Source organism: Saccostrea cucullata, unplaced genomic scaffold (genome assembly GCF_032062105.1).
Source record: "Saccostrea cucullata isolate Sc308-1 unplaced genomic scaffold, CSIRO_AGI_Scuc_v1 ctg869, whole genome shotgun sequence".
In the NCBI taxonomy this organism is placed as follows: Eukaryota; Metazoa; Mollusca; class Bivalvia; order Ostreida; family Ostreidae; genus Saccostrea; species Saccostrea cuccullata.
In genome coordinates, this window is record NW_026928190.1 from 3690 (window position 1) to 30312 (window position 26623).

Here is a 26623-nt window from a genome sequence, read left to right on the forward strand (position 1 = left end):
CTAATAAAAAATTTCTTAATTATTTATATTTTTAAAAAAAATCAATTTTTAGTCTGCAGACTGATTGGGCATTAGTGCGGATTTCAGTAAGATAGAATTTACCTTTAAATAACTTGAAAAAAGATATTTTGAAAATTGAAGTTTTCGCAGATTTACAAATAACAGGGCACTTTAAGAAAGAAAAGTTTGAGTAAGAATCTATAGGTGGTATTTTATTTTTTTTAAAAACACATTTAGATAGATTTCTTACTTTAAAGAAATGCATAAATTTTTAAGAGTGTTGTTTTGTTTTTGTTTGGTGTATTTTATTCTGCGTTTTTATCTATTGACGTTAAAGTGTTTGTCGCCGAGTAGAACGAACCAAAATTAAAATGGAATATAGCCCTAAATGGTTCCAATTGTACTCCTCTGCGTATTACGTTAACAGGAGGTAATATGTTGCATTAAAAGACCGTTAAAACCTTATCGAGTTCAACATATCTTCAACGGTCTATTTAAACTTTTAATGAAGTACAAGAACAGAAAGTGTATAAATTGAAATTTTAAAAATTTCAAAAATCATTTCGGTAAACAAAATGATACCGGTAAACACACATTGGATGTTTTTGACATTTATTATACTCCAGAGCATTGTGATCTTCACGGTACCCAATGTCCAAGGAAAAGGTAATGATCTAAAAATTAAAAAAAATTATCTGAAGATTCTATTGTTTACAACAATCAAAATGAAAATATTGATATAATTTTTTTTAATTTACAGCCGTTGGAAGAAAAGAATCGAGACTAACTCCCAATGAACTGAGACAAAGATATGAATCCGTGAAATCCAAGGTAAGATATTTTAGAACTATACATCTGTATATATTTTTTACCACACACAGTGATTTAAATTTGCAAATAGATAGCATTTCCAGATAAGTTCTAATTTGTTAACGAAAGTTTAAAAGAAAAAAAATTGTTTGCAGCATGATAATTCTCTTAATCATAGTGGGCGGCTGCTTTACTGGCTATTGTAAAATAACACATAACTGTCGATAGAAGCATATGTTTTTGTCCAAAACTTTCTTTTGATTTGTTCAATTTATTCTCTCTCTCTCTCTCTCTCTCTCTTAAATTTTACTTTCATTTACACGTACTTTCCCTCTCTTAGAAGAAGACTAGAATTAAGATAAATAACATATTTTCCTTTGATACGTACCAAATATTTATTGGAATGTGTAACTTAACACGTAAAAAATATAATTCACAGAAAATTAGAAATATAAGAGGTTTTGTTACTGTAATGTTTCTGTGGGAAATTTTTAAGAGCTCATTTCTACATTTTACACATTGTAATTTTCATTAATAAATTTCAGTTGAAAGAAATATTGAAAAAATGGAATGTTTTCTTTTGAGTGGGTATTGAAAAAATGCATTTATTGTACACTTACATTTAACAATATAAAAAATTGCCAGTAAATGTCTTATCTGATTAAAAATGTGAAGACTGCATGTAGTAAACTATTCCGTCATTATCTCAAGTTTTAAACCAAACTTTTCTCCCCATTAAATATATATAAATTACCAAATTATCGTCTGGTAATTCATTACTTACAGACAATCCTCACTAATCGGTTAAATTACACATATCATTACATTTTGTACATTAATTCCTTTATTTAAACAAAAATTACCTTTAAAATGACATACCTAAAAGGCATTCCTCCCTTGTAAGTTAATAGTGATATTTTTTTTTTATTAATTGAGGTCTTTCGTCTTCAGCGGAAGACCTTCTAGTGATTCTACTGTTTCTTATTATTAAGGTCTTCCGTTTCCAACGGAAGACCTTTCTGTTATTCTTAGGTTTCTTTTCCACAGTTTTTCTTTTTTTTTTTCTTACCGATTTTGTGCACGCGAGTTCTCGGAAACGGCTTGCTCGATTTTCATGAAACTTTCAGGTCTGATGGAACATGTAAAAATCTAGACATATATTTTTTTATTTTGATGACGTCACTTCCGGTTCCGAGATTTTTGCATTTTAGTGAATTTTAGAGGGTTAGTTTGTCCGCGGGTTTTCTCAAAAACGGCTTAAGATAGAAACTTGAGATTTTCAGTGATAATAGAGCAGTAAATGTAGTTGTGCGGAACGTATTTTATATTCACCGAAATTGCTGTGTATGGAAGCTCGTTATGGACCGAAAATAGTCGTATCGCGAAATTCAAAATTTTTAACACCTTTTCTACGATTTCTTTTTACCTGGAAATATTTTGTAAAAATATATAGAACAAGAGAAGTGTAGAATTTTAAGATCTTTCAAATGATATCTTGCAAAAAGGGTTGGCCCCTAGAATTAAGGGCCTAGAGGGGGCGAAATTTTTTTCTTTATATCTCAAAACATATTGAGGATTTGTAAAACGTCAAAGAAGCAAAGTTGTTCAAAATGTCAAGCTTAATCTATTGAAGTCGTCAAAATAAGTCCGGCGTCGTCACTTCCGGCAAACCGGAAGTAGTCTGAAAACGCGTGTTTTTGCCGTTCTTGACAAGATTTTGGGTAACATATGTCTCTTGGAGCATAAAAATTAATTTTCCGTCCGTCGTCGTCACTTCCGGTCAAACCGGAAGTAGCAAAAAATGGCTTATTTTTGCATTAATAAACAAAGCTTTAGAGGATTCAAACCATTTTTGGGCGTTATTTCTCATTTTTTTTAAAAATGAAAGCTACTTCCGGTCAAACAGGACGGAAGACCTACTCGTTGCTTTGCAACGAGCTTTGCTCTAGTTATTATTCTTATTTTTTTCCCCAAAATTTTGTGCAGGCGATTTCTCGAAAACTATTCGGTGGTTTTAAATGAAACTTTCAGGAATCATGCGTCATTATATGAACTTTGTTCATCAGAAGGAAAATTTGGAATACTCACCTTTGGTTCCAAGTTATTGACAGTTTTCTGATTTTAAAATGGATTTTTGTCCCCCCTTTTTTTTACGAAAATGGTCTAAGATATTAACTGGAGACTTGTTAGAGATGATAGATGATGACTTTTAGATATAATTGAAATCACTTTTTCGTGTGTCGTCAGTACTTCCGGTCGCTAGCGGAAGCGAATTTAAATAGTCCGTATTTTCTAACTTTTTGATTTTTCAATATTTTTCATTTATTTTTGGAATGTTAATAGAAACCGTTTTTATAATGCTTACTATATAATTTGTTTGAACATTGATAAATCCAAACTCTAGATATTAACATTCAAAAATCTGAAGCGGGTCCAATATAGCGGCTGTCTATGTCAACTCCGACATTTCGCAATAGGGGTTTTCAGAGGCAGCCAAGCGTTTGCTTGAACTAAAGTAAATAAGGATAAATGTAATGTAAAAGAATACGGGGATTGTCACGATGTTGTTACGTTGCAATTCTGTGTGAAACTAAGTTTAAATCCATGGTCGTCTCAAACGTCTTCTATAATTGGTTTCGGCTGGTTCTCAAAGTAGAAAAAGGAAAGACTAAATGTGCAAATGAAATACATACCTACTATCATTTGTTTTGCGGAAAAACAGATCTTAAATCATAGTTACAAATAATAGTTTTAAGAAACAATATCGATGTATATATAGTAAGTATTAAACGTATCCACTGTTTTGCTCATGCACACTTGAGTCATATTAAACTAATAGGAAAGACAAACATAAGAAAAAGATTTTTTTTGAAGAATTGAGTTTATATTAATATTCTTGTCTCAAAGATATGATCTAAGTTATTGAACATAAATGGTATCTGATTCCTTTACCGTCTTAGGGCGAAACATGTTTTACAGCGAAACATTTCAACCTTTTCATGAAGTTTAACTAATCGAAATAGTTCAGTATGGGGATAAACAGGAAATTTAAAAAAGTAAAAAATTATAGCAGTTTCATTGATTAGTGTTACTTATCTATTTACGTCATAGAATTTGTAAATGTGTTTCAAACAATTTCTTTACCTTGAAATTTTAGCTATAAGAACGTTCTTTTTTATTTCCATTGAAGCTATCACACCTATGTAATGGGACATTCCAAAGAAAAGGCGCGAAGGTTCACTCGTGGCGTTTGGTGCTAAATTTTGAATAGTAACCCGCCTTTCATTATTCTAAGACAGATGTACTGTTTCAGAAGTATATACAAGTAGATTTAGAGCTGTGGTCCCAATAGCGTAATAGTAAGCGCTTTGGATTTTCATGCTCGCAACCCGGGTTCAATACCCTTTGTTTCCATAAAAAGTTTTATCATTTTTTCAGCTCGATTTTGCGGGTTTTTTTAAGAATCGGACGGAAGACCTCTCGTTGCTCGCAACGAGTTTCTTTTCTAGTTATTATTATTTTTTCCCCCAAAATTTTGTGCAGGCGATTTCGCGAAAACTATTTGGTGGTTTTCAATAAAACTTTCAGGAATCATGCGTCATCTAGTTTGTCATTTGGTTTATGTGACACTTTGATGATAAAATTCATCTTCAGTAAAAGACCTAACCGTGGAACATGTGAAATACTGAAATAAGTTTACTGTGAAAGAAAAAAAAAGATATCGTTTAGGCCATCTTTAAAAGAATGTCTGTTTGCCCTTTCCCGACCGTGGGTAAAATTCTTGGGTCAGTAGGTAAGTTGGAAAATTTTTTTTCTATAAAATTTCATCATATTTCATGACAGGATAGAAGGAATAAACAGAAAAAAATTCGTGTCCTGGAATGTAAAAAAAAAAGTTTGGAGTCTTGCCATTTTCAGTCAGTCGGTCGGAAGTAGGCAACCAAACAATTTTTTAAAGTTGGCCCTATTGATGAGAGTCGTCAATATTTCAAAATGTCAATTTGAAGTCCGAAATTTTATTTTCTCTTGTATGTCTTTAAAATCTTGCTTTTAAAAAATATTCGATGAAGAAGCACAATTTGTACCCCATAGAAATACCAATAAATTGCTGAATGACTAGTTGTCAAAAAACTACAAAATTTTTCCAAACAGGAACGTTAGCATAAGTTTACTGTATGAACTACATGTATAAAGTGTTTTTGTATGTTGATATACCGGGGGTATTTTGCATAAGTTAAAGTACTCGTAGTTTTTTTATTTCCCTTCAAAAGAAATGAATGTTTCCGTGTTCCATTAGAAACAATATGATGTCGAAATCTTGATTTTTAATGGAATGTAAAGATAGCAAATTCATTGGAATTGTTTATAAAGGTGAAAAATTCAGACTTCATTTTTTATTATTATTGTTTATTTTTCAAAAGTGTGAAAAGATAGTATAAGATTTAAAATCTTTTCACGAGGACAATTTTTATTTCATTTATTTCGAAATGATTTCAGTTTTTATATTAGAAATGGTATTTTAAAAAGTTAATGTCTATTCCCTATAAAAGTACAAAAATGATAACATTTTTTGAGAATTTTGAGAAGATTTGCTCTAATCTATTATAAAATACCACTGTGTATTAGCAAGATATGACATTAAATGCGATTTTGATGTCTTGCAATGATAGCACAAACTTTTTACACAATATGATAGGAAAAAATTAATCTAAAACATGATATTATTTGTTGATCAATTTTTGATTGGAAGAATCATAAAACGTCCTTTTGCCCCAAGAAACATTTAACCTTTTTTAGTTATATATTGATGAACTTTGACGAACTACCATGAGGAATATACATGTACATTACTTTTAGATTTCGGATACATATTGGTGAGCATTTTTAGTTACTCGACTGATTTTCAAAGCCTGGGTATTAGACTACCTGATTTTAACATCCAAAGATGTAAAAATGATATTTTTAACAATAATGTTTTCCCTAATAGTCGAAAAAACAGGATTACCTTGATCTGACCTTGTTATTTTTATGAAGCCGTCGATTTCAATTGAAATGATACCATTACATTAGGATGGTGACTTCTTTTTTGCGTACAATTTTAGTAATCTACGTAATAACTATGAGTATCTCTTTCTTATCTTTCTTCCATATTAACACATTCTGTTGATTTTTATTAAAATTTGAATTATATATTTCCCCTTCAGAAATTTTAAAAAGTTGCATTTTTTACAATAAATTTACAATTTCATAGCTATAAAAATTCTATATTCACATCAAAGTGAATTCACATTAACCGACATCAATGCAATATATGTAAATTTCACTCATTTTAAGTAGCAAAGAGGTTACCATTAAGGGCGTTCAGATTTTAGAACGCAGTTCGCAGTTCGCTATTCGCAATTCAAAAGTGAACTGCGTTTTAGAACGCAGTTCGCAATTCAAAATTTAAACATACGCTGTGTGGTCTGAAATTTTGTGGGTGGGGTACTAGGCGTCAGTTACCACTTCTGTGAAAAAATGGTGTTGTTATCATCTCTAGATTCCGAGATATGGCCCTCCAGTTTTTAGCCCTACTATATAATACTATACGAATAAACATCGGGCTGGGGGACATCGAAGTCCCCTACCCCGAGGTTTCAAATTTTGTGGACGGGGTACTAGTGGTCAGTTACCACTTCTGTGAAAAAATGGTGATGGTACAATCTCTAGTTTCTGAGATATGGCCCTCCAGTTCTTAACCCTACTATATAATACTATACGAATAAACATCGGGCTGGGTGAAATAGAAGTCCCCTACCCTTCTGAAATTTTGGGGGTTTAAACATTGAAAAAATTGATGGTACCATCTCTAGTTTCCGAGATATGGAGTTTTTAGCCCTACTATATAATACTATGCGAATAAACATCGGGCTGGGGGACATCAAAGTCCCCTACCCTGGGGTCTGAAATTTTGGGGGTGGGGTACTAGGGGCCAGATACCACTTCTATGAAAAAATGGTGATGGTACCATCTCTAGTTTCCGAGATATGGTCCTCGAGTTTTTAGCCCTACTATATAATACTATGCGAATAAACATCGGGCTCGGGGACATCGAAGTCCCCTACCCTGGGGTCTGAAATTTTGGGGGTGGGGTACTAGGGGCCAGATACCACTTATATGAAAAAATGGTGATGGTACCATCTCTAGTTTCCGAGATATGGTCCTCGAGTTTTTAGCCCTACTATATAATACTATGCGAATAAACATCGGGCTCGATATTTTGATGTGTTCTTCAATCCTATAAATAGCAGGCAAACCCTTTCTTGTCATTCTTTTCTTAGGATAAACCCCGGGGTTTTTCCTAAGAGAAGAATGACAGGAATGGGTTTTCCTGCTATTTATAGGTATGAAGAACATTTATTCAAAATATCGAGCCCGATGTTTATTCGTATAGTATTATATAGTAGGGCTAAAAACTAGAAGACCATATCTCGGAAACTAGAGATGGTACCATCACCATTTCTTCATAGGAGTGGTATCTGGCCCCTAGTACCCCACCCCCAAAATTTCAGACCCCAGGGTAGGGGACTTCGATAAGCCCGATGTTTATTCGTATAGTATTATATAGTAGGGCTAAAAACTAGAAGACCATATCTCGGAAACTAAAGATGGTACCATCACCGTTTTTTTCATAGAAGTGGTATCTGGCCCCTAGTACCCCACCCCCAAAATTTCAGACCCCAGGGTAGGGGACTTCGATGTCCCCGAGCCCGATGTTTATTCGTATAGTATTATATAGTAGGGCTAAAAACTAGCTCGGACCATATGTCTAGAGATGGTACCATCACCATTTTTTCATAGAAGTGGTATCTGGCCCCTAGTACCCCACCCCCAAAATTTCAGACTACACAGCGTATGTTTAAATTTGTGAATTGCGAACTGCGTTCTAGAACGCAGTTCACTTTTGAATTGCGAATAGCGAACTGCAAACTGCGTTCTAAAATCTGAACGCCACCATTAAGTTCAGAATTGCATACATTTGGAATATTTATGACTAGGCACATTTAAGGGCTTGATATGCTAAAACTTAAACTATGGTAGAAATATGTAGTTGAATTTTTTTTCATATAACTCATAAAAATACATTATGCTTGATAAATAATTTTTGAGCCTGATTTTTCTTTTTAAACATTTTATTCTTAAGAAATGAATACTAATTAAATGTCTGACTGACGTTTTACATGCTCATTGTTAGACCATAATATCGACGAGTAATCCCTATTATTTTCCGGTAATGACTAGGAGCATACGGCGGTGTGACAGGTCGGTATGGGGTGCTCACTCCTCCATGGTACCTTATTCCACTTCTTATGTTTAAGAGGTCTGGGTTAGCTCTGCTTCAAAAGTTTGTATTGTTAAATGGACTTTTAAGCTTAAATTGTTCGTTTTTTCCATATATTTCACTCCAGTAAGAATGTAAATATAAGCATCATATACATAAATATCAATCAATCATTTATTTGAATCTCTTTACCATTTTACAATAGCGTATAGAGACTATAGAAAAACATATAGGTGAATCTATATACAACAATAGGTCTAGAAAGGCATGCGTGAATAAGAAACCAAACAAAAACAAATAAAATTGTAGGTTACTATAAATGTGAAGTATGGAAATTTAGAATATCTGGAAAGTTAATTCATTGTAAACAATTGTAGTAAATCAGTTGATTTTTTAAAAAGTTCTTTAAAGTTTACAGTAAATAAAAATGTAAAAAGCATAAAATTCCAAAACAATTGGAATGTGTATATATTGTATGTATCTACATAATCCAATAAAATGTCTCAGTGGTCGGTATATCAAATACCTAAAATGAAGAAAAACACGAAACGCTTCAGTAAAACTTTAAGCATTTCATTCTATCTTCAGAAGCTTTATTGTATGTACATGTATCTATACATTTAAATCATTGAGAAGTTTCATTTTTGTTTTAGAGGACAGCACACAGTAATGTGATACAAGAGGAAGCGGAACTATATCAATCGTTACTCCGCACTATCCGTGAATATGAGAAGAAACAGAGTCCAAATACCAACGAGGTCAAAAAGATAACCCAACCAGAAGACGGTGCAAAACTCATAGAGGATGCCCTGAAGGTAATGCTGTTGGAGATGTCTTGTACATGTGAAACCATTTTTGTTTTAAGAATTTTATATACAACGAAAATATTTCAACAACATATTTCAATTTAAAACATATTCCATGTTTACCTGCATAGTCTTTATATCAGATTTCATTTCTACATTTGTATTTTCTGATCATTCTATCGAAGTTAATGTAAGCTTGCTTGTTTATTTTGCCCTATGTCCCTGACGGCACTTATGGCTATTGTTCAATCACTCTTCTTTTTTGTATCCGTACTGTAAGACAGAACCTCGATTGATACATCCCTGCCAGAAGAACCTGTCTCTAAGTCCTGCAAAGCAAAGTAAAGATAAAATGGTTCTTAAGGTCAAGATCTAGTAAATAACTTGAGACTAATTTTTTGGTGCTAGATCGATTATGACGTCATAATCAATATCAACTTTTCTTTTCACGTACTTTACGGCTTTAGCAGAATTATGTAGAAAATAGGGTATTTTCATGTCATTTAAATTGAAATCATATAAAAAGTAAACCGGATACCTATATTAAAATTAATATTGATTTAAAGAGGAAGCCATGGACATACTAATTACCGTTTTCTGAGAGACTGTAGGCAATCTAGATACATTTCATTTGCCGAATACGAAAAAAAACTCTCATATTCATCACTGGTTTTCTTAATTTTTCATTGAAAATGACAGTTTAAAATACAGTTTTTTTCATCTTGTTTACCTTCAAATTATGCCCCGAAACACCTTATTTGACCAAGCTAAAGTTTTAAAGCATCAATAAAGGAATTTATTTCTCAGGTTTGATAAATCTGTAGGCACCTTTCATTTACTAGATCTTGACCTTAACATAATTTTTTTATTACAGGGTAAAGTGGATCCGAATTCTGACGTCGTGAATCTTGTGGAGAGTATGTTTGTGGATGAAGGAAACAGACACGATCTACAAGTAAGCCACAAAAACACTTACTGCCACATTAACGTCTTTCGTCCACTTGATCCAACAATATGTTGTATTTGCAAACGTTTTTTTCTTTTATATACTAGTATTATTTTGTCATAGAGTACCAAAATGATGCCTTTAAACCAAAATACGAAAATAACTTTAACATGAACTTATTTTTCAGTATCCTGTTTCGGTTAAAAAAAAGATATATCGCTTTTTATAAAGTGTTCTTGTGTACAGAATGAGATAAATGACTTAAACACTATATGCAGGTTGAATGTTAATACAGTTGACGAGGGTAAAACTGAGGCCTTTTGATATACATATAACTTGTTAGTTTGCCAATTATAATTTTTACCAGTGAAACATGTAACTATTTTAACAAATACAGAAAATTCTATGGTTCGAGTTTAAATGGATAATTGTATATTGAGTCCATATATGATTGAAAAAAAAAATTTACTAAAATGTCTCTAATTTACTTGATAAAACGACCTCGTGTTATCAGATTGTTAATCTGAAGGCCATAGCAGTGTCTTTTTTCCTTCTCATTTTTAAATATTTGAATAAATAGTTTTTGGAAAAGAATATATAAGGTTTGCTCCAATTCGTGCCCATCGTAACACATTTCATTTTCCATATCTCTAACTTGATCCACGCAAGCTAAGGGTTTACGGCCATTTTGTTTGAAAAAATAGAATACAAAGTCAATGGCTTAAATGCAATGATGTTTGCATATCAATAAACAATATATACAGTCTAATTTTATTGACATATCTTTCTTTTAAGTAAAATGAAAAATCTTAATTTATCTTTCCAAATAGGATACTTGATGTTGTTAGTAATTCTCTCATCTCTAATATCTTTTAGCCCGAGGGTATTAACAAGATTGCTTCCGAAAAAGGAAAGGTTTTTGGAGACACGCATGACGGCCATAAACTGACACCGGGCCAGGTTAAAGAATTAAAGGGCGGGGTAAGACACGATAACCAAGTGACCGTAAGTCAAAGAAACAACTCATGCATCTAGAATTAGATGTGTGTCGTTAATGGGTTCTTTTCTGATTTAGCTGGCTCCAACACAGATTCCCAGATTTTGTTTATTTTACATTATGTTAAAAATATTTTTTGCTTTATTTACAAATAAGAGTTTTCAAAAATTTATTGTGATGAATTAAAATCTCATTTCTTGATTTAAAAAAAAACATTTAACAGCACAATAATGAAGAAACTCTGTAGTATTAAATCATAAAATCATGTCTTTCTTAAAGTTATCTTTTTTGGTTGTGTTTTTGCAAAAATAGATCGCTAAAAATGCATGCTTTTATTTTCTGATAATTATCTCAACTACCTACCCACCCATTTTCTTTTACTTTAAGTCAGAAGAAGGCAAACAACATTACCATAACGATTGCCCAAACCATTGGTGTCCAGATGTTCTCTCTAGAATTTGATACATGTACATTTATCAATTACAGATTCGTCCTCCGTAATCATACATACACAATTGCAAACACTAAATTTTTACCTGTTAACACTCTACTTACATGCAAGTTAGTTCATGTTCTGTTTTGAATTTTCACAGAATGGAAAGGGAAAACGAAATTTTTGGAGAGATGCTCGACTTTGGACAGACAAAATAATTCCGTACACCATTGCCAGCTCCTTATGTACGTTTTTTTTAGGACTAACCTTTGGACTTGAAAATCAGGAAATCAAAAATTAAATGCACTGATATAGTTTATACAAGTGTACTCAAAACAGCTGAGTTGTATGCATTGTTAAATTAAAATATAAGCAATTTAAAATATACTCCAGGCTCATCTTAAATAGACCTCATCTTTCTTTAAATTTCTTGCTTTAGCCTCTGTCCAGGGAAATGTAGACACAATCAACAAGGCAATCCAACAGTTTACCGACTACACCTGTTTGAGATGGGTTCCTTATGGGTCTGCCGAAGCAAATCAGGCCAGCTATCCAAATTATGTGGAGTTCTTCTCTGAAAGGTAATAGTGTTTTCAAAATCTAGATGCCAGGCCCCAGGATCATAAAGCATCTTAAGCTTAAGTCGAAATATTTATGTTGTACTTAAATGTTATAGAAGTCAAACACTCCTAAATCAAAATATTTCTCCACATTGTTTTCCAAAACTGTTGTTCTTGACAAATTTATTGATAAATTAAATAATTAATCAACGCCTAAATCAAGTCTCTTTCATGATCCTAGGACCAGATATAAAATGTATGCATCCTTGCTTATCGCTTTTAATCTTCAGAAGACTGAGGCATAAAAATACTAATAAAGTTTGTTTGTTTGTTTTAAAATCAGTTTTCATTTATATTTGTAAATTGCTGCCAAATAAAATCCGTGTACATTGTGTTTTATTTTTTGGTAGTGGTTGTTGGTCGTACGTTGGAAGAGTGGGATCAGGCAAACAAGAAATCAGTCTTCAGTCTCCTGGTTGTGTTTCGGTGAGGCATTATAAACTGATAAAAGAATTTATATATAGTTAAAAAACATTCCAGACAAAATACAACCCATCAATAAGTTGACTTTGATAACAATCATACAATTTGCGAGAACTTATATCACAACTATTGTAACATCAGCTTATTCAACAGAAGCTAGTTTTTATTTAAAACTGAACCGTATTCAGAGCAAGCTCTTGGGTATCGAATCCACTGGGAAACACCATATGCAGGTGATGCTGGAAAATTGCTACGAATTGAGGAAAGACGATGTAAAAGCTAAAACCAACTCGTTTGTCATTGAGTTTATTTCCTGCTTTGCTATTATCTTCTATAGTCAGTAATGATATAGATGTGGCAAAATATGTAGTATCCTTTATTTCGAGTCAAAAAAACTAGGTTGACATATAAATGAAAGTTAGTTTTGCTGATTGATAGAACTTTGTCAATTTCTCTTAATGTTAAGCAAAACACCATAGCGAGCGTTTCATTTTCTCGTGAAATAAGCTTTTGGGTAGAATAATAGGAATACAAAACAGGTTTGCTAATGAAGGAGCACAAACAATTGAAATATACAAACAAGTTCAAATTATAAAAATCTTTCATAAAAGTCCAGAAATAAATTTTTCATGGTAACTGTGTACATTTTCTATAAAAGCAACAGACTACAGCAATTTTCTGTTTACAGTCAATTTCGTTTATAAAACTGTAACCTTTGATGGATCTACGTAACTACCATGTCTTCAATATAATCACAATACCATAATTAGGCATTGTTGAGTCGAACGCTGACTGGCAATTTTAATACTTATTGTTAGGTCACTATCTAAACACTTCTTTGTTCACGGATTTTTCTGCTTCACGGTCATGACAAGGAGCACACAGCGGATCTGAGCGTAGACAGGGGATGCCTACTCCTCTATGAGACTGGATCCCAATTCTTATATTTTTAGAGAACTGTCTCTTGCTTTGCTCCAGGCCTGGGGGCCATAAAACTTAGACGAGCTCACTTTTGATCTAAATCTCACTTTTCCACTATATATTCCTTTGGTAAAAATGAGACTGAGACCAAAAGTGAGCTTGTCTAACTTTTATGGCCCCCAGGCCAGTTTTGCTTTCTTTAAATGGACTTTTAAGCTTGCTTACTTTCGTTATTGACGGATTTCATCATGTACAACACTTTTTGAATATGTTGTAGCACAATACGTCTTAAGTTTTTCTATTTCACAGCAGTTAATATAATCGTGATTGTTTAAAAATATACTCAGTAATGCTTTTACGATTGTTTTATACTGCATTGTTATTTACTTCATTTATTCAATGCTTTATATATTTAAGGTATCAACAACCGTCCATGAAATGGCGCATGCTATTGGACAATTTCATGAACAATCCAGAAATGATCGTGATAATCATGTCACCATGGTCTGGTCAAATATCGACGACGGTCAAAACAACACCAATATGCAGAAATATAACACCTTCGATTATAATCCATATGACTATCAGTCTGTGCTTCAATACAGTTTAACGGTCAGTTTATGATTCAGACCCTCTTATAAAAAGTGTTTGCCCTCTCCCGATCGACTGGCTAAAGATAGACCGACTCAAAATGTTTCCGACTTCCAGGAATTGATATTTATTCTTCTACTTTTCCCTCTGAATCGTTATTATGTATGGTTAAATTTTCTGAACAAATTCTCTCCTACCTACCGGCCTAATTTTCTTACTTTGAGTCGGGAGATTGCAAGCCAACATCGATTTAAAGATGACCTCTTTTACTTTCTCAATATCCCTAGGGAAATTATGCGCTTATTTTCTTTAAACAAATAGAAACCTTAGTTTTTGTTGCGTTTTTTTCCACAGTCATTTTCCATAAATGGTAAGGCAGTTATGAAGTTCCATGACCGTCGGCTGGAGTTTTTGGCTGATTCAGCCACTGGACTCATGTTTTATGATATTCAGGATGTCACGGATGCATATGATTGTACCAGTAAGAATTTGTATCAATTTCATTTACCCATTCATCAAGCTTTTTTTAGGTCACCTGAGTAACTCAGGTGACCTATTGCTATCCGTTTTCGTCCGTCGTCGTGCGTCGTGTGTCGTGTGTTAACATTTGAACATTTTCAGCTTCTTCTCTAAAACCACTGAACCAATTTCAACCAAATTTGGTATAGAGCAGTTATGGGTAAAGGGGAACAAAAATTGTGAATTTCATGGTCCCCGCCCCCCTGGGGCCTGAGGGGTGGGGCCAAAACCACTAAAATTAGTGCATTCTTTAAAAATCTTCTTCTTTACTCCTGGACATCAAGCAGGCAAACTGTTGGCCTGATGTAATGAGCATTGAGTCCTCTACCAAAATTGTGAAATTCATGGCCCCAGGGTCAGGGGTTCTAGTGCTAGGGCGGGGCTATATAGATTATATAGTGAAAATGCATTATTTCTTTGAAAATCTTCTTCTCTGCTACTGGGTATTAAATAAGCTAACTAAGAACACAGTAATGATGAGCCAGAGTGCCTCTTCCAGATTTGTGAATTTTATGACCCCAGGGTCAGGGGTTCTGGTGTTAGGGCGGGGCTCTATTGATTATATAGTGAAAATGCATTATTTCTTTGAAAATCTTCTTCTCAGCTTCTGAGTATTAAATAAACTAACTAAGCACATAGTAATGATGAGCAAGAGTGCCTCTTCCAGATTTGTGAATTTTATGGCCCCAGGGTCAGGGGTTCTGGTGTTAGGGCGGGGCTCTATAGATTATATAGTGAAAATGCATTTAATCTTTAAAAATCTTCTTTTCTGCTTCTGGGTATTGAATAGACTAACTAAGCATGTAGTTATGATGAGCAAGAGTGCCTCTTCCAGATTTGTGAATTTTATGGCCCCAGGGTCAGGGGTTCTGGTGTTAGGGTTGAGCTCTATAGATTATATAGTGAAAATGCATTAATTCTTTGAAAATATTTTTCTCTGCTTCTGGGTATTAAATAAACTAACTAAGCACATAGTTATGATAAGCAAGAGTGCCTTTTCCAAAATTGTGAATTTTATGGCCTCAGGGTCAGTGGTTCTGGTGTTAGGGTGGGGCTCTATTCATTATACTGTGAAAAAGCATTATTCTTTGAAAATCTTCTTCTGTGCTTCTGGGTATTAAATAAACTAAGTACATAGTTATGATGAGCAAGAGTGCCTCTTCCAGAATTGTAAATTTTATGGCCCCAGGGTCAGGGGTTCTGGTGTTAGGGTGGGGCTCTATTGATTATATAGTAAAAATACAATAATTCTTTGAAAATATTTTCTTTTCCTTCTGGGTTTTATGCCAATGATCCAAGTATATATATTTATGAAGAAGAAAGGTGCATCTAGCAATGTGTTTTTTTTATGCCCCCTGGGTCAGAGGGGGGGGGTGGTTACATAGTCTGAAAATAAATTAATGCTTTGAAATCTGCTCTTTGGTATTAATCAAGCATTTTATGATAAAATTTGCAAAATTTTGAAATTTGTGGCCCCTGGGTCAGTGGTTCCTTTTGGGTGAGGTGCACAACTGGGTATAAAGTGGAAGTACATTTTCTCTTTGTTACTCAGATCTACCTCTCAGTATTAAGTAAATAGCTAAGTTAATAATTATGATAAGCAATGGTGCCTCTTTCAAAATTATGAATTGTGAATTTCATGGCCTCTGGTTTAAAACGAACCAAATTTAATTGTTTGAAAGTTGTTACACAATACTCAGGTGACCTATAAGGCCCGTGGGCCTCTTGTTTATATATATATATATATCTGTAATATGAATGAATATTGCACTGGCTTTAAACATAATCTCACTTAAGTTTGTATTTTTGGAACATTCAGAACTAAGGATGAGAAATAAACAAGCTTTAAATTGAGAAATGCCTGCACCTTTTATTTACTTGAACATATGCAACAGTCCAACTCATATTATTGTGCAAAATCTCCAACTGTCTTTTGGTGAACTGTTCAAACGAAGTCCAATCCACGAATTTTTGTCATTTATATTAAATGCTACTGTTTGACTTTCTTAGGACCCTGTCGGGGCCCGAGTGGTAATGATCCCTTGAAGCAGTGTCAGAACGGAGGGTTTGTAATCCACACCTGTGACTGTCTGTGTCCGTATGGTATCACTGGAGACCTGTGTCAGACAGTGGACACTGATCCAGGTAATATTATCTCTCTCTATCCAAGTGGCTGGGGTGTGGGTATATTACTTATTGATTGACGTAAAACAACATACATACAAACAATCAATGAATCATTATTTAACGTAATTTTATGTACGAACTCAGAGGTAACTCCAAAATAAAATAATTTTTTGTTTGAAGAATGTGGTCCAGGTTTAATAACCTTAGCTGACGGAGAAACCAAGACCATAACTACACCTAATTTTAATACTGGGGGACCATATCCTACCGGAAAACGATGTGTTTGGTTGGTGAAGGTGAGTGAGAATAACTAAAAGATGTGTTTGATTAGTAAAAAATAACTAAAAGATGTGTTTGGTTAGTGGAAGTTGCTTAAAGTTGTGTTTGGATAATGAAGGTGAGTAAAAAGACATGTTTGGTTAGCAAAGGTAAGTAAAAAGACGTGTTTGGTTAGCGAAGGTGAGTAAAAAGATGTGTTTGGTTAGTGAAGGTGGCTAAAAAGACTATTTGGTTAGCGAAGGTGAGTAAAAAGACGTGTTTGATTAGTGAAGGTTAGTGAAGGTGGGTAAAAAGACGTGTTTGGTTAGCGAAGGTGAGTAAAAAGACGTGTTTAGTTAACAAAGGTGAGTAAAAAGACGTGTTTGATTAGTGAAGGTTAGTGAAGGTGAGTAAAAAGACGTGTTTGATTAGTGAAGGTTAGTGAAGGTGAGTAAAAAGATGTGTTTGATTAGTGAAGGTTAGTTAAGGTGAGTAAAAAGACGTGTTTGGTTAGTAAAGGTGAGTAAAAAGACGTGTTTGGTTAGCGAAGGTGAGTAAAAAGAAGTGTTTGATTAGTGAAGGTTAGTGAAGGTGAGCAAAAAAGACGTGTTTGGTTAGCAAAGGTGAGTAAAAAGACGTGTTTGGTTAGTGAAGGTGAGTAAAAAGACATGTTTGGTTAGCAAAGGTGAGTAAAAAGACGTGTTCGGTTAGTGAAGGTGAGTAAAAAGATGTGTTCGGTTAGTGATGGTTAGCAAAGGTAAGTAAAAAGATGTGTTCGGTTAGTGATGGTTAGCAAAGGTGAGTAAAAAGACGTGTTCGGTTAGTGAAGGTGAGTAAAAAGACGTGTTTGATTAGTGAAGGTTAGTGAAGGTGAGCAAAAAGGACGTGTTTGGTTAGCAAAGGTGAGTAAAAAGACGTGTTTGGTTAACAAAGGTGAGTAAAAAGACGTGTTTGGTTAGTGAAGGTTAGTGAAGGTGAGTAAAAAGACGTTTTTGGTAAGTGAAGGTGAGTAAAAAGACGTGTTTGATTAGTGAAGGTTAGCGAAGGTGAGTAAAAAGACGTGTTTTGTTATAAAAGGTAAAAGATGTGTTTGGTTAATGAAGAGGTGAGTAAAAAGATGTGCCTTGGTTGTCTACATGTCAATGTCTCAAATAAATGACAAATTTAGTCAAACCTTTTTAGAATCTACAGAATTCAAAGGTTTCGTTAAAACATTATATCAGGACTTTCTTTCATGAGGGATATAAAAAAAAACAGGCTTACAGGAACGCTTAACATAGAAAGACCTATATTTTACATTTGTCATATCGTTGAATATCAAATAAATTTATCGCAAATACGATTCAAAAATTGAAATATTTTATATGGATTAATTACATGTGTATAATATCCTAAAAGGTATATCTTGAGCTTTTCTTCTAATCATTCTTAGTCTTCTATTTATGATTATTTTTTCACACACTATTCAGTCTTCTAGTGGTAAGAATGTAGCTATGAAGATAGACGAAATGGATTTATCAACTGATGACGGCGCATGCGCTCACTGGCTAGAGATCCAGTACAATCTGATTGGACAGAGCGGACCAAAGTAAAAAAAATCATAGATATGTATTCATGTTTAAGATTATTTGAAAATTAAAATTTTGGGTTTCCCCAGAGTTCATTTATTTCCTGTAAATCTCTGTTGATTGATATATCATTCTTTCCCCACAAGAAACTGCAGAGGATCACATTTTACTTCCACTCAGTCTACAGTTTTAATAAAATTGTGAAATTGTTCTCACATTTAAACTGTGTGTTCCAGACGCTGTGGAAAGTTCTCACATGAGACCTACGTGACGTCAGACTCCGGGAACCCGTCCATGATGTTACTAATATTTAACAGCTCCTTTGCTTCTAATGTCCAAGCGGGCAAGGGATTTACTTTGTCTGTGTCCTCTGTCGGTGCAGGTAACCTAAAAATATTCCATGTAACACATGGATGAAAACCATAGCATGATGGTGACAATGATGATGTAAATGTTTTCTTCATCTTTTTTATTGTTATTTAAATTCAAGATAAGGTCGACTTTCTCGGCTTTCTTAAATGTAGTTTGTTATAACCACCTTTGAGTAGAAGTGTCTTTAATTCAAATCACAATAACATTGGTAGCAATGGATGAAATTTCAGACAAAAGTTTTGATAGTTATGTCCTCCAAGTTTTTGTTCTAAAATTTCTGAAGGTTAAACATAATAGAATAAATTAGTGTTTACTTGTTAACAACGATGTAAACATTCTCTTGAAACAACTTTATAGGTATCCTTTTGTTAAAATCAAGTGATGTGTATATGAAACATGCTTTGATGTATTTGTAAAATATTTAGGCTATAAAACTGCTGAGAACCCCCAAGTTTTTAGCAGTTGTGTTCATAATATTTGTATAATATTTTAAACATTAAAAAATATGTTCAAACCAATCTTCAACTAAGTATATGTCTTATAATGGTGTCTTTGGAACATGTATTGATATCTTTGTTACAATATTTAGGCTGTAAATCTACCCCGTGTGTCTTTGGAGCATGTACTGACGTTGGATCCAGTGATTTCAACTGCGCATGTGCTTCCGGATATACTGGACGGCTTTGTGATACACTTGTTGGTTAGATATCTTACAACAATTTTTGTCCTTTGTTCATTAAAGAGCTTTGACATTCTTTTTTAGATTTTGTCGTCATGACTTCACAAAATCAGCAAAATATATTGAAATAAACTTTTTCAGAGTATAAATGAACATATTCTTTCAAGATGCCTGCAAACTTCTCCATTTTAGGTTTTTTGTAAAAAACATCAACTAAATAATGTTTGATTTGATTTAATTATTTTCAATGGTTCATCTAAAATTGATAACATTGTTAACTTGACAGGGGATACAGTCTGTGACTTTGAAGGAGATGTTTGTGGCTTTAGCAACTTAAAATCAGACTCCTACGACTGGGTTATAAAATCGGTATGATATAGTTAATTGGACAAGTTATAGAACACATGAAGCACCCTTTGAAAGTGAGTCATTGGGTAACTATATCTCTGGTAATAAAAAGAAGAATAAGATAAAATAAAGAAAAAAATTCTTATTATACTAGTTATAAATGATAAAATTGAAAGATGTTGGATAAATACTGTATACAGGGAAAATTTTGCCCCCGTTTGAGTTTCGCCCTTGTGACAAGTGGGCGAATGTTAAATGGGGCGAATTCAAAGACCATAGTATAAATTTTAATACAGAACTGTGACTGGGCGAATTTAAAACGGGGCAAAATTGTTAGCAAGTGTAAAAGGGCGAAAATAACCCTGTATACAATATACCATTAAAAGTACAGGACATTTAATTTAAACCTTAAGGTCTAGAGTTTAAACCTTTTTTGAAAGTGCCGCATGATTGTTCACTTTCTCACTGATCAGAAATGGAGGTTACAGTCTTGTTTAAAGAGGGCATTTAAATACAAGCTTTGGCGGAATCGTTATCCCTAAAGCCCTATCTGTTTAACTGGAGAATACCTTTGTTCTGGAATCACATGTATACCGGTATTGTAAGGATTCTTTCCCATCTCTGTAAATAAGTCTTATTACACAGGGATCTACGCCTTCTGGAGGCACCGGTCCTTCTCGAGCCAGGAGCGGATCAAACTATTTATATATAGAAATGTCATACCCTGTACCTACTGGGACTACCTTTCATTACGAAACACCTTTCCTGACAGGTGATGCATTTTGCTTTCATGATTTAAGGTATTTTCATCCTGTTATGATGTCATAGGTTTTTTGCAAAAACTGTTATTAAGTTAAATTCATACCTAATAGAACAATATCTTTTGGAAAAATGCTTCTCCATAAGTGTAATAATAAATATTGTTAAAATAAAGAAATTGAAAATGTATATTTTCTTCATTTTTTTTTATTTTTATTTTTTTATTATATTCTTCATTTAATTGATTATTCAGTCTTCAAAAATATTGACAAGGGCAATAACTCCCTCTCAGGTATCTTCATTCAGGCACTTTCTGATTTGCACTTCTAATGTAAAATAGTTTCCCTGATGTTCACAATTCAAAAGTATCTGATTAGTAGCAAGTAACTTCAGCATCAGATTTATGCATTTGAACCAGTTTTTACGTAATTTTTATAAAATCATTTACAAAAAATGTACGATTTTTTTATGTTTACATGTACATCTGGTTATTTATGTCTCCCATCTTAAATAATATGGCGACCTATAAATTTTTTGCAATAAATGGTAAATTTAAACTATATAAAATGAAAATAAATGCAGTTTTTATACTTTGAACAATTAGAATTGTAAGGGTGGAAAGACCTTAAATACATGTATAATTATTCAAAAAAAATCCATGCTTTAATATTTTTTGCAAAGATTATATTTAAAGAACATGTACATAGAACTTATATTAGGACCTTAAAATTACCAGGCATAATATCTTAAAAAAAAAAGGACAAAGTTTGTAAAAAAGAAAAGCAAATATGTAGTTAAAGTAAGATTAATTTAATGCCGTCAATTGGGACTTTTGGCTGTAAAATCTGAAGAAAAACCTAATTTTTAACCTTGAATTATTTCAATTGTCATATAAAAATTAAGATATAAAATAATTATTTTCCAATCAAGAAGCGAACATATCGTAGGGAGATATTTTTCAAAAGGCACAAAAAGCATGCATGAAAATGGGATTTTTTAAGGAAAAATTTGCTTGTGTATTTTTTAAACAAAGCTGGTCAAAGATGTCTGGTGTTCTGGTATCATATGTATGGTTCTGGTATGGGAACCTTAAATGTGCTTCGGGATTCAACTACAGTGTGGACCAAAAGTGGAAATCAGGGGAATCAATGGCTTAAAGCTGAATTAAACATACAAGGATCAACAAATTATAAAGTAAAGTTCACTTTAATTCCATTTGTGTTTAAACAATAAACTGCCAAAGTATATTTGCAAGTATTAGAATTGCAATGTGTCATTTTACAAATGTATAATTTTACAATTGTTTTAGCTGAACTAATCAAAATTAGAAAAAGCACGTGTATCTTGTATTACATGTACTAGTTTTTCTGTCAATCGATGAAATATATGGAGATAACGAACAGTATTCAAGCTCAACATAAAGTCCATTAAACAATACAAATCAGGAGCAGAGCAAACACGGACCTATAAAACATCAGACTTTGAATCAGGTGTCATGGAGGAGTGAACATCCCCTGCCGACTGGTTACACCCGCCATGTGCTCCTTGTCATGATCGGTAAATAACAGGAAAAATCAGTCGACAATTCATGTGTGTAAATAATGGCCTTACAATTAGTATGAAAAAAGTCAGTCATCATTTGACTTACTGGTAGATTGTATTTGTTGACAAGGTTGACCATAGAACTTACGAAATGATGACATTAAACGAGACTCTTGATATTCTTGTTTCATCAACTTCTTTGTCTAAAATGTGTCATGAAATAGCTTGCAAGCGTATGTACCTACCTTACTTCAAGCAGACCTCTTTAAAGCGGACATATCAGTTAAGCTGAGCTCATTTTAGTTTTAAATGTTATTCGATAATATGTAGCTGGATAAAATGCATAATATTTGCATGTTTAATAATTTATACACCTTTATGGCAATAATAATTTATCTCATAAAGTTAATCTTCATCTTAAAATTGATTTGTTTATATAAATGCAATAGGTGATTTTTGAGGCAATAAGGGGGAGTGATTACATGAGTGATATTGCTTTAGATGACATTTCCTTGACCTCCGCTGCATGTGGTAAGTTCAAATCCATTTTCATTTATTAGGCTGTATAAAAAAAACTACTTTTTAAAATATAATGCAATTTTTGCAATGCTGTTTTTTTCCCGTTTCTTTGAAATCAAGTTTAATTGATTGTTATAGATTATTGACGTATTTTTATCTAGGTTCCCCTACAACAACAACTACTACAACAACAACAACGACGACGACAACGCCATCAACAACAACGACGACGACAACGCCATCAACAACAACGACAACGACAACGCCATCTACAACAACGACGACGACAACGCCATCAACAACAACGACGACGACAACGCCATCAACAACAACGACAACGACAACGCCATCTACAACAACGACGACGACAACGCCATCAACAACGACGACGACGACAACGACACCATCAACAACAACGACGACGCCATCAACAACACAATCAACAACAACGACAACATCAACAACCACAACCAGTCAACCAGGAGAAATCAGTAAGAAGATTTAACCTGGGATACGATAAGGCCTAAGAACTGCTCTAAAGCGATTTTTTTTTGTTTGTCTACTCGACCCTTCGAGAATTTTTCGTTCATATTGAGACACCACCACTACAAATTTATATCTGAGCTTGGCACATACAAATTTATATGATAAATTGTTGTTGCTGACAAGGACACTCTATAGACCTTTCCGAAATAATGACTTTAAATGAGATTCGGGTGATATTCTTTTTTCATCAACTTGTTTGTCAAACACTTGCCTTGTTTTAGAAATTCTTCGTACGTAGAGCATGTTACTGAGAATCGAATTAACTGAGAGACATAAAGCCCATATGAACGTGATAAGGGAATATTTCTACATAAGTAAGAGAAATTGGCAATTGAAAAGTTGAAGTCATCGCGATTAATAATAAATATACCGACACGGTAGCTCAGTCATTAGAGTGCTCGCTCTGTGATCGGAAGGTCGTATGTTTGAATCAGGAGCATGACTGACCTAGGTAGAGAAAAAGTAGGTAGCAAATGTTCTTTCACCAAGTGTTCGGCAGTTTGAAGTTAACATTGTGGGTCTTTCGTATGAGACTTTAAAAGCTGAGGCCCTGTGTCACGGCGGGAGTAGCATGATGAAGAACACCCACTGCTCAATGTCCTTGAGTGCCGACTAAAGGTATCAATTTGAAGCTTTTTACCGGTATATGGTGATGTCTCTATATAAGTGAAAAATTCTCGAACGGGACGTAAAACAAAATTCAATCAATCAATCATCACATTAATCGTCTCCAAAACCAAACACCACAGATGTATTGTCAATCAGAAACTCAAACATTTATCTTTTTAATATCAACTCCAGAGTTCTTCTGGGTAGAATCAGAATGCTTTAGAAAAAAAAAATGCAAATGACCAATGACATGGTAAGAAATTTACAAATTCTATTTTTATTAAAAAGCAGCTGTCAATGTTGTCAAAAAGTCTGGACTTTAATTTATCTTGTGGAATGAAATAATGTAAATTCAATGTTGCTTAAGATTATTCGTTATTGTCAATCCAAGTTTTTGACATTTGCAATTGGTTGCAGAAAAATTAAATTATCTCGCGTATAAAAACTTTTCCAGATCAAATAAATTGTGATTTTGAAGATGGGAATTGTGAACTTAGTAACCCTATGTCACAAACTTACGACTGGACAATTATCTCGGTAAGCTGCAATTTGTAACTTGGCAATACATATTTTTTATATTTTGAGAAATCTCGTTAAATGTCCACAGATTTAAGATCACCTCTGATTACATCTTTTCAGGGAGGAACACCGTCTAAGACCACTGGACCCTTCAGTGCTCACGGAGGGACTAGATATCTGTATGTGGAAACTTCCTCTCCTGTCCCCTCTGGAAACAAATTTTACTTTGAATCACCATTTATTGTTGGTAAGTCTTTATAGAAAAACTAGTATGGACATAATTTAAGTTTTTAGAAAATTTTTTGAAATATAAGGACACAGATAAATTTAATAAACATTTATCAGTTGTAGACTGTAAAAGATTGGGTAATCTGGCTTGTGAAATCGATTTGCAAAAGATTTATTTACTTATATCTAAAATTCCTTAAATTAGGTTATCATTTATGAGAAGATTTATAATGTTACGATAAGTAACTGTCAATTGTTGCACATTTTGTTTTTGTTTTTTACCTTTTTTTAATCCTTTTTATTTTATTTATACCTTTAAGTGGTTTTACAGTTCTTTTGTGATTAATATATATTTATGTGTTTAGGCGGGTCTAAATGTTTGACTTTCTGGTATCATATGTCCGGTACTACTATGGGAACACTTAAAGTTCTACAGAATGGAAATCCAATCTGGACTAGATCCGGAGATAAAGGAGTGGATTGGATTAGAGCTGATGTTAACATAGGAACAGCATCAAGTTATAAAGTATATATATTTGTAGAAATATAAAACAAAGTAAGATGCACGGTGAGATTTTTAGGTCACCTGAGTAACTCAGGTGACCTATTGCTATCCGTTTTCGTCCGTCGTCGTGTGTCGTGTGTCGTGTGTCGTGCGTCGTGCGTCGTGTGTTAACAATTGAACATTTTCAGCTTCTTCTCTGAAACCACTGAACCAATTTCAACCAAATTTGGTATACAGCATCTATGGGTGAAGGGGAACAAAAATTGTGAATTTCCTGGTCCCCGCCTCCCTGGGGCCTGAGGGGTGGGGCCAAAACCACTAAAATTATTGCAATCTTTAAAAATCTTCTTCTTTACTCCTGGACATCAAGCAGGCAAACTGATGGCATGAATGTAATGAGCATTGAGCCCTCTACCAAATTGTGAAATTCATGGCCCCAGGGTAAGGGGTTCTTGTGCTAGGGCGGGACTATATAGATTATATAGTGAAATGCATTATTTCTTTGAAGATCTTCTTCTCTGCTCCTGGGTATTAAATAAACTAAGCAAGCACATAGTTATGATAAGAAAGAGTGCTTCTACCAAAATTGTGAATTTTATGACCCCAGGGTCAGGGGTTCTGGTGTTAGTGCGGGGCTCTATTGGTTATATAGTGAAAATGCATTTATTCTTTGAAAATCTTCTTCTCTACTTCTGGGTATTAAATAAACTAACTAAGTACATAGATATGATGAGCAAGAGTGCCTCTTCCAAAATTGTGAATTTTGTGGCCCCAGGGTCAGGGGTTCTGGTGTTAGGGTGGGGCCCTATTGATTATATAGTGAAAATGCATTAATTCTTTGAAAATCTTCTTCTCTGCTCCTGGGTATTAAATAAACTATCCAAGCACATAGTTATGATGAGCAAGAGTGCCTCTTCCAAAATTGTGAATTTTATGACCCCAGGGTCAGGGGTTCTGGTGCTAGGGCGGGGCTCTATTGGTTTTATAGTGAAAATGCATTTATTCTTTGAAAATCTTTCCTTTGCTCCTGGGTTTTATGCCAATGATCCAAGAATATATATTTATGATGAAGAAAGATGCATTTAGCAAATTGGATATGGGGGGGGGGGGGTTACAAAGTCTGAAAATAAATTAATGCTTTGAAATCTGCTCTTTGGTATTAATCAACCATTTTATGATAAAATTTGCACAATTTTGAAATATGTGGCCCCAGGTTCAGTGGTTCCTTTGGGATGAGGTGCACAACTGGTTATAAAGTGGAAGTGCATTTTCTCTTATGTTACTCTGATCTTCCTCTGGATATTACGTATTACAAATAGAGTAAGCATGCTAAGTCTTTAATTATGATAAGCAATGGTGCCTCTTTCAAAATTGTGAATTGTGAATTTCATGGCCTCTGGTTAAAGACACGAACCAAATTTAATTGTTTGAAAGTTGTTGCACAATACTCAGGTGACCTATAAGGCCCGTGGGCCTCTTGTATGTGAAAGGAACCTGTTTTCTTAACTTCAAAAATAAATTTTGTAACATTTGAGAAATGTATGGTATCTTATTAATAGCAATATAAACGGTATTTTAAATCAAGATAGATATAACTGTCCATCATACATTTATATTTTGACTCATTACACTTGTTTGAGAGGTTATTACTGTTACA

At 33.7% G+C, this 26623-nt stretch overlaps 1 protein-coding gene across 1 annotated transcript in view; it reads left to right on the forward strand.

Annotated features, from left to right (window-relative positions):
• The first annotated feature begins 475 nt into the window (after positions 1-475).
• LOC134276709 (MAM and LDL-receptor class A domain-containing protein 2-like) overlaps positions 476-26623 on the forward strand; it is a 33882-nt gene continuing 7734 nt past the window's right edge. Inside the window, exons 1-23 of the mRNA XM_062758970.1 lie at positions 476-666; positions 761-831; positions 8785-8946; positions 9812-9892; positions 10760-10864; positions 11474-11558; positions 11753-11894; positions 12284-12359; positions 13695-13889; positions 14223-14349; positions 16398-16532; positions 16695-16810; positions 18242-18360; positions 18577-18722; positions 19302-19412; positions 19678-19760; positions 20385-20511; positions 21532-21692; positions 22490-22571; positions 22721-23050; positions 24169-24251; positions 24354-24480; positions 24827-24987. Of these exons, the coding sequence (XP_062614954.1) occupies positions 576-666; positions 761-831; positions 8785-8946; positions 9812-9892; positions 10760-10864; positions 11474-11558; positions 11753-11894; positions 12284-12359; positions 13695-13889; positions 14223-14349; positions 16398-16532; positions 16695-16810; positions 18242-18360; positions 18577-18722; positions 19302-19412; positions 19678-19760; positions 20385-20511; positions 21532-21692; positions 22490-22571; positions 22721-23050; positions 24169-24251; positions 24354-24480; positions 24827-24987 (2916 nt within the window). The 5' untranslated portion in view covers positions 476-575. The remainder of the gene's footprint in view (positions 667-760; positions 832-8784; positions 8947-9811; positions 9893-10759; positions 10865-11473; positions 11559-11752; positions 11895-12283; positions 12360-13694; positions 13890-14222; positions 14350-16397; positions 16533-16694; positions 16811-18241; positions 18361-18576; positions 18723-19301; positions 19413-19677; positions 19761-20384; positions 20512-21531; positions 21693-22489; positions 22572-22720; positions 23051-24168; positions 24252-24353; positions 24481-24826; positions 24988-26623) is intronic.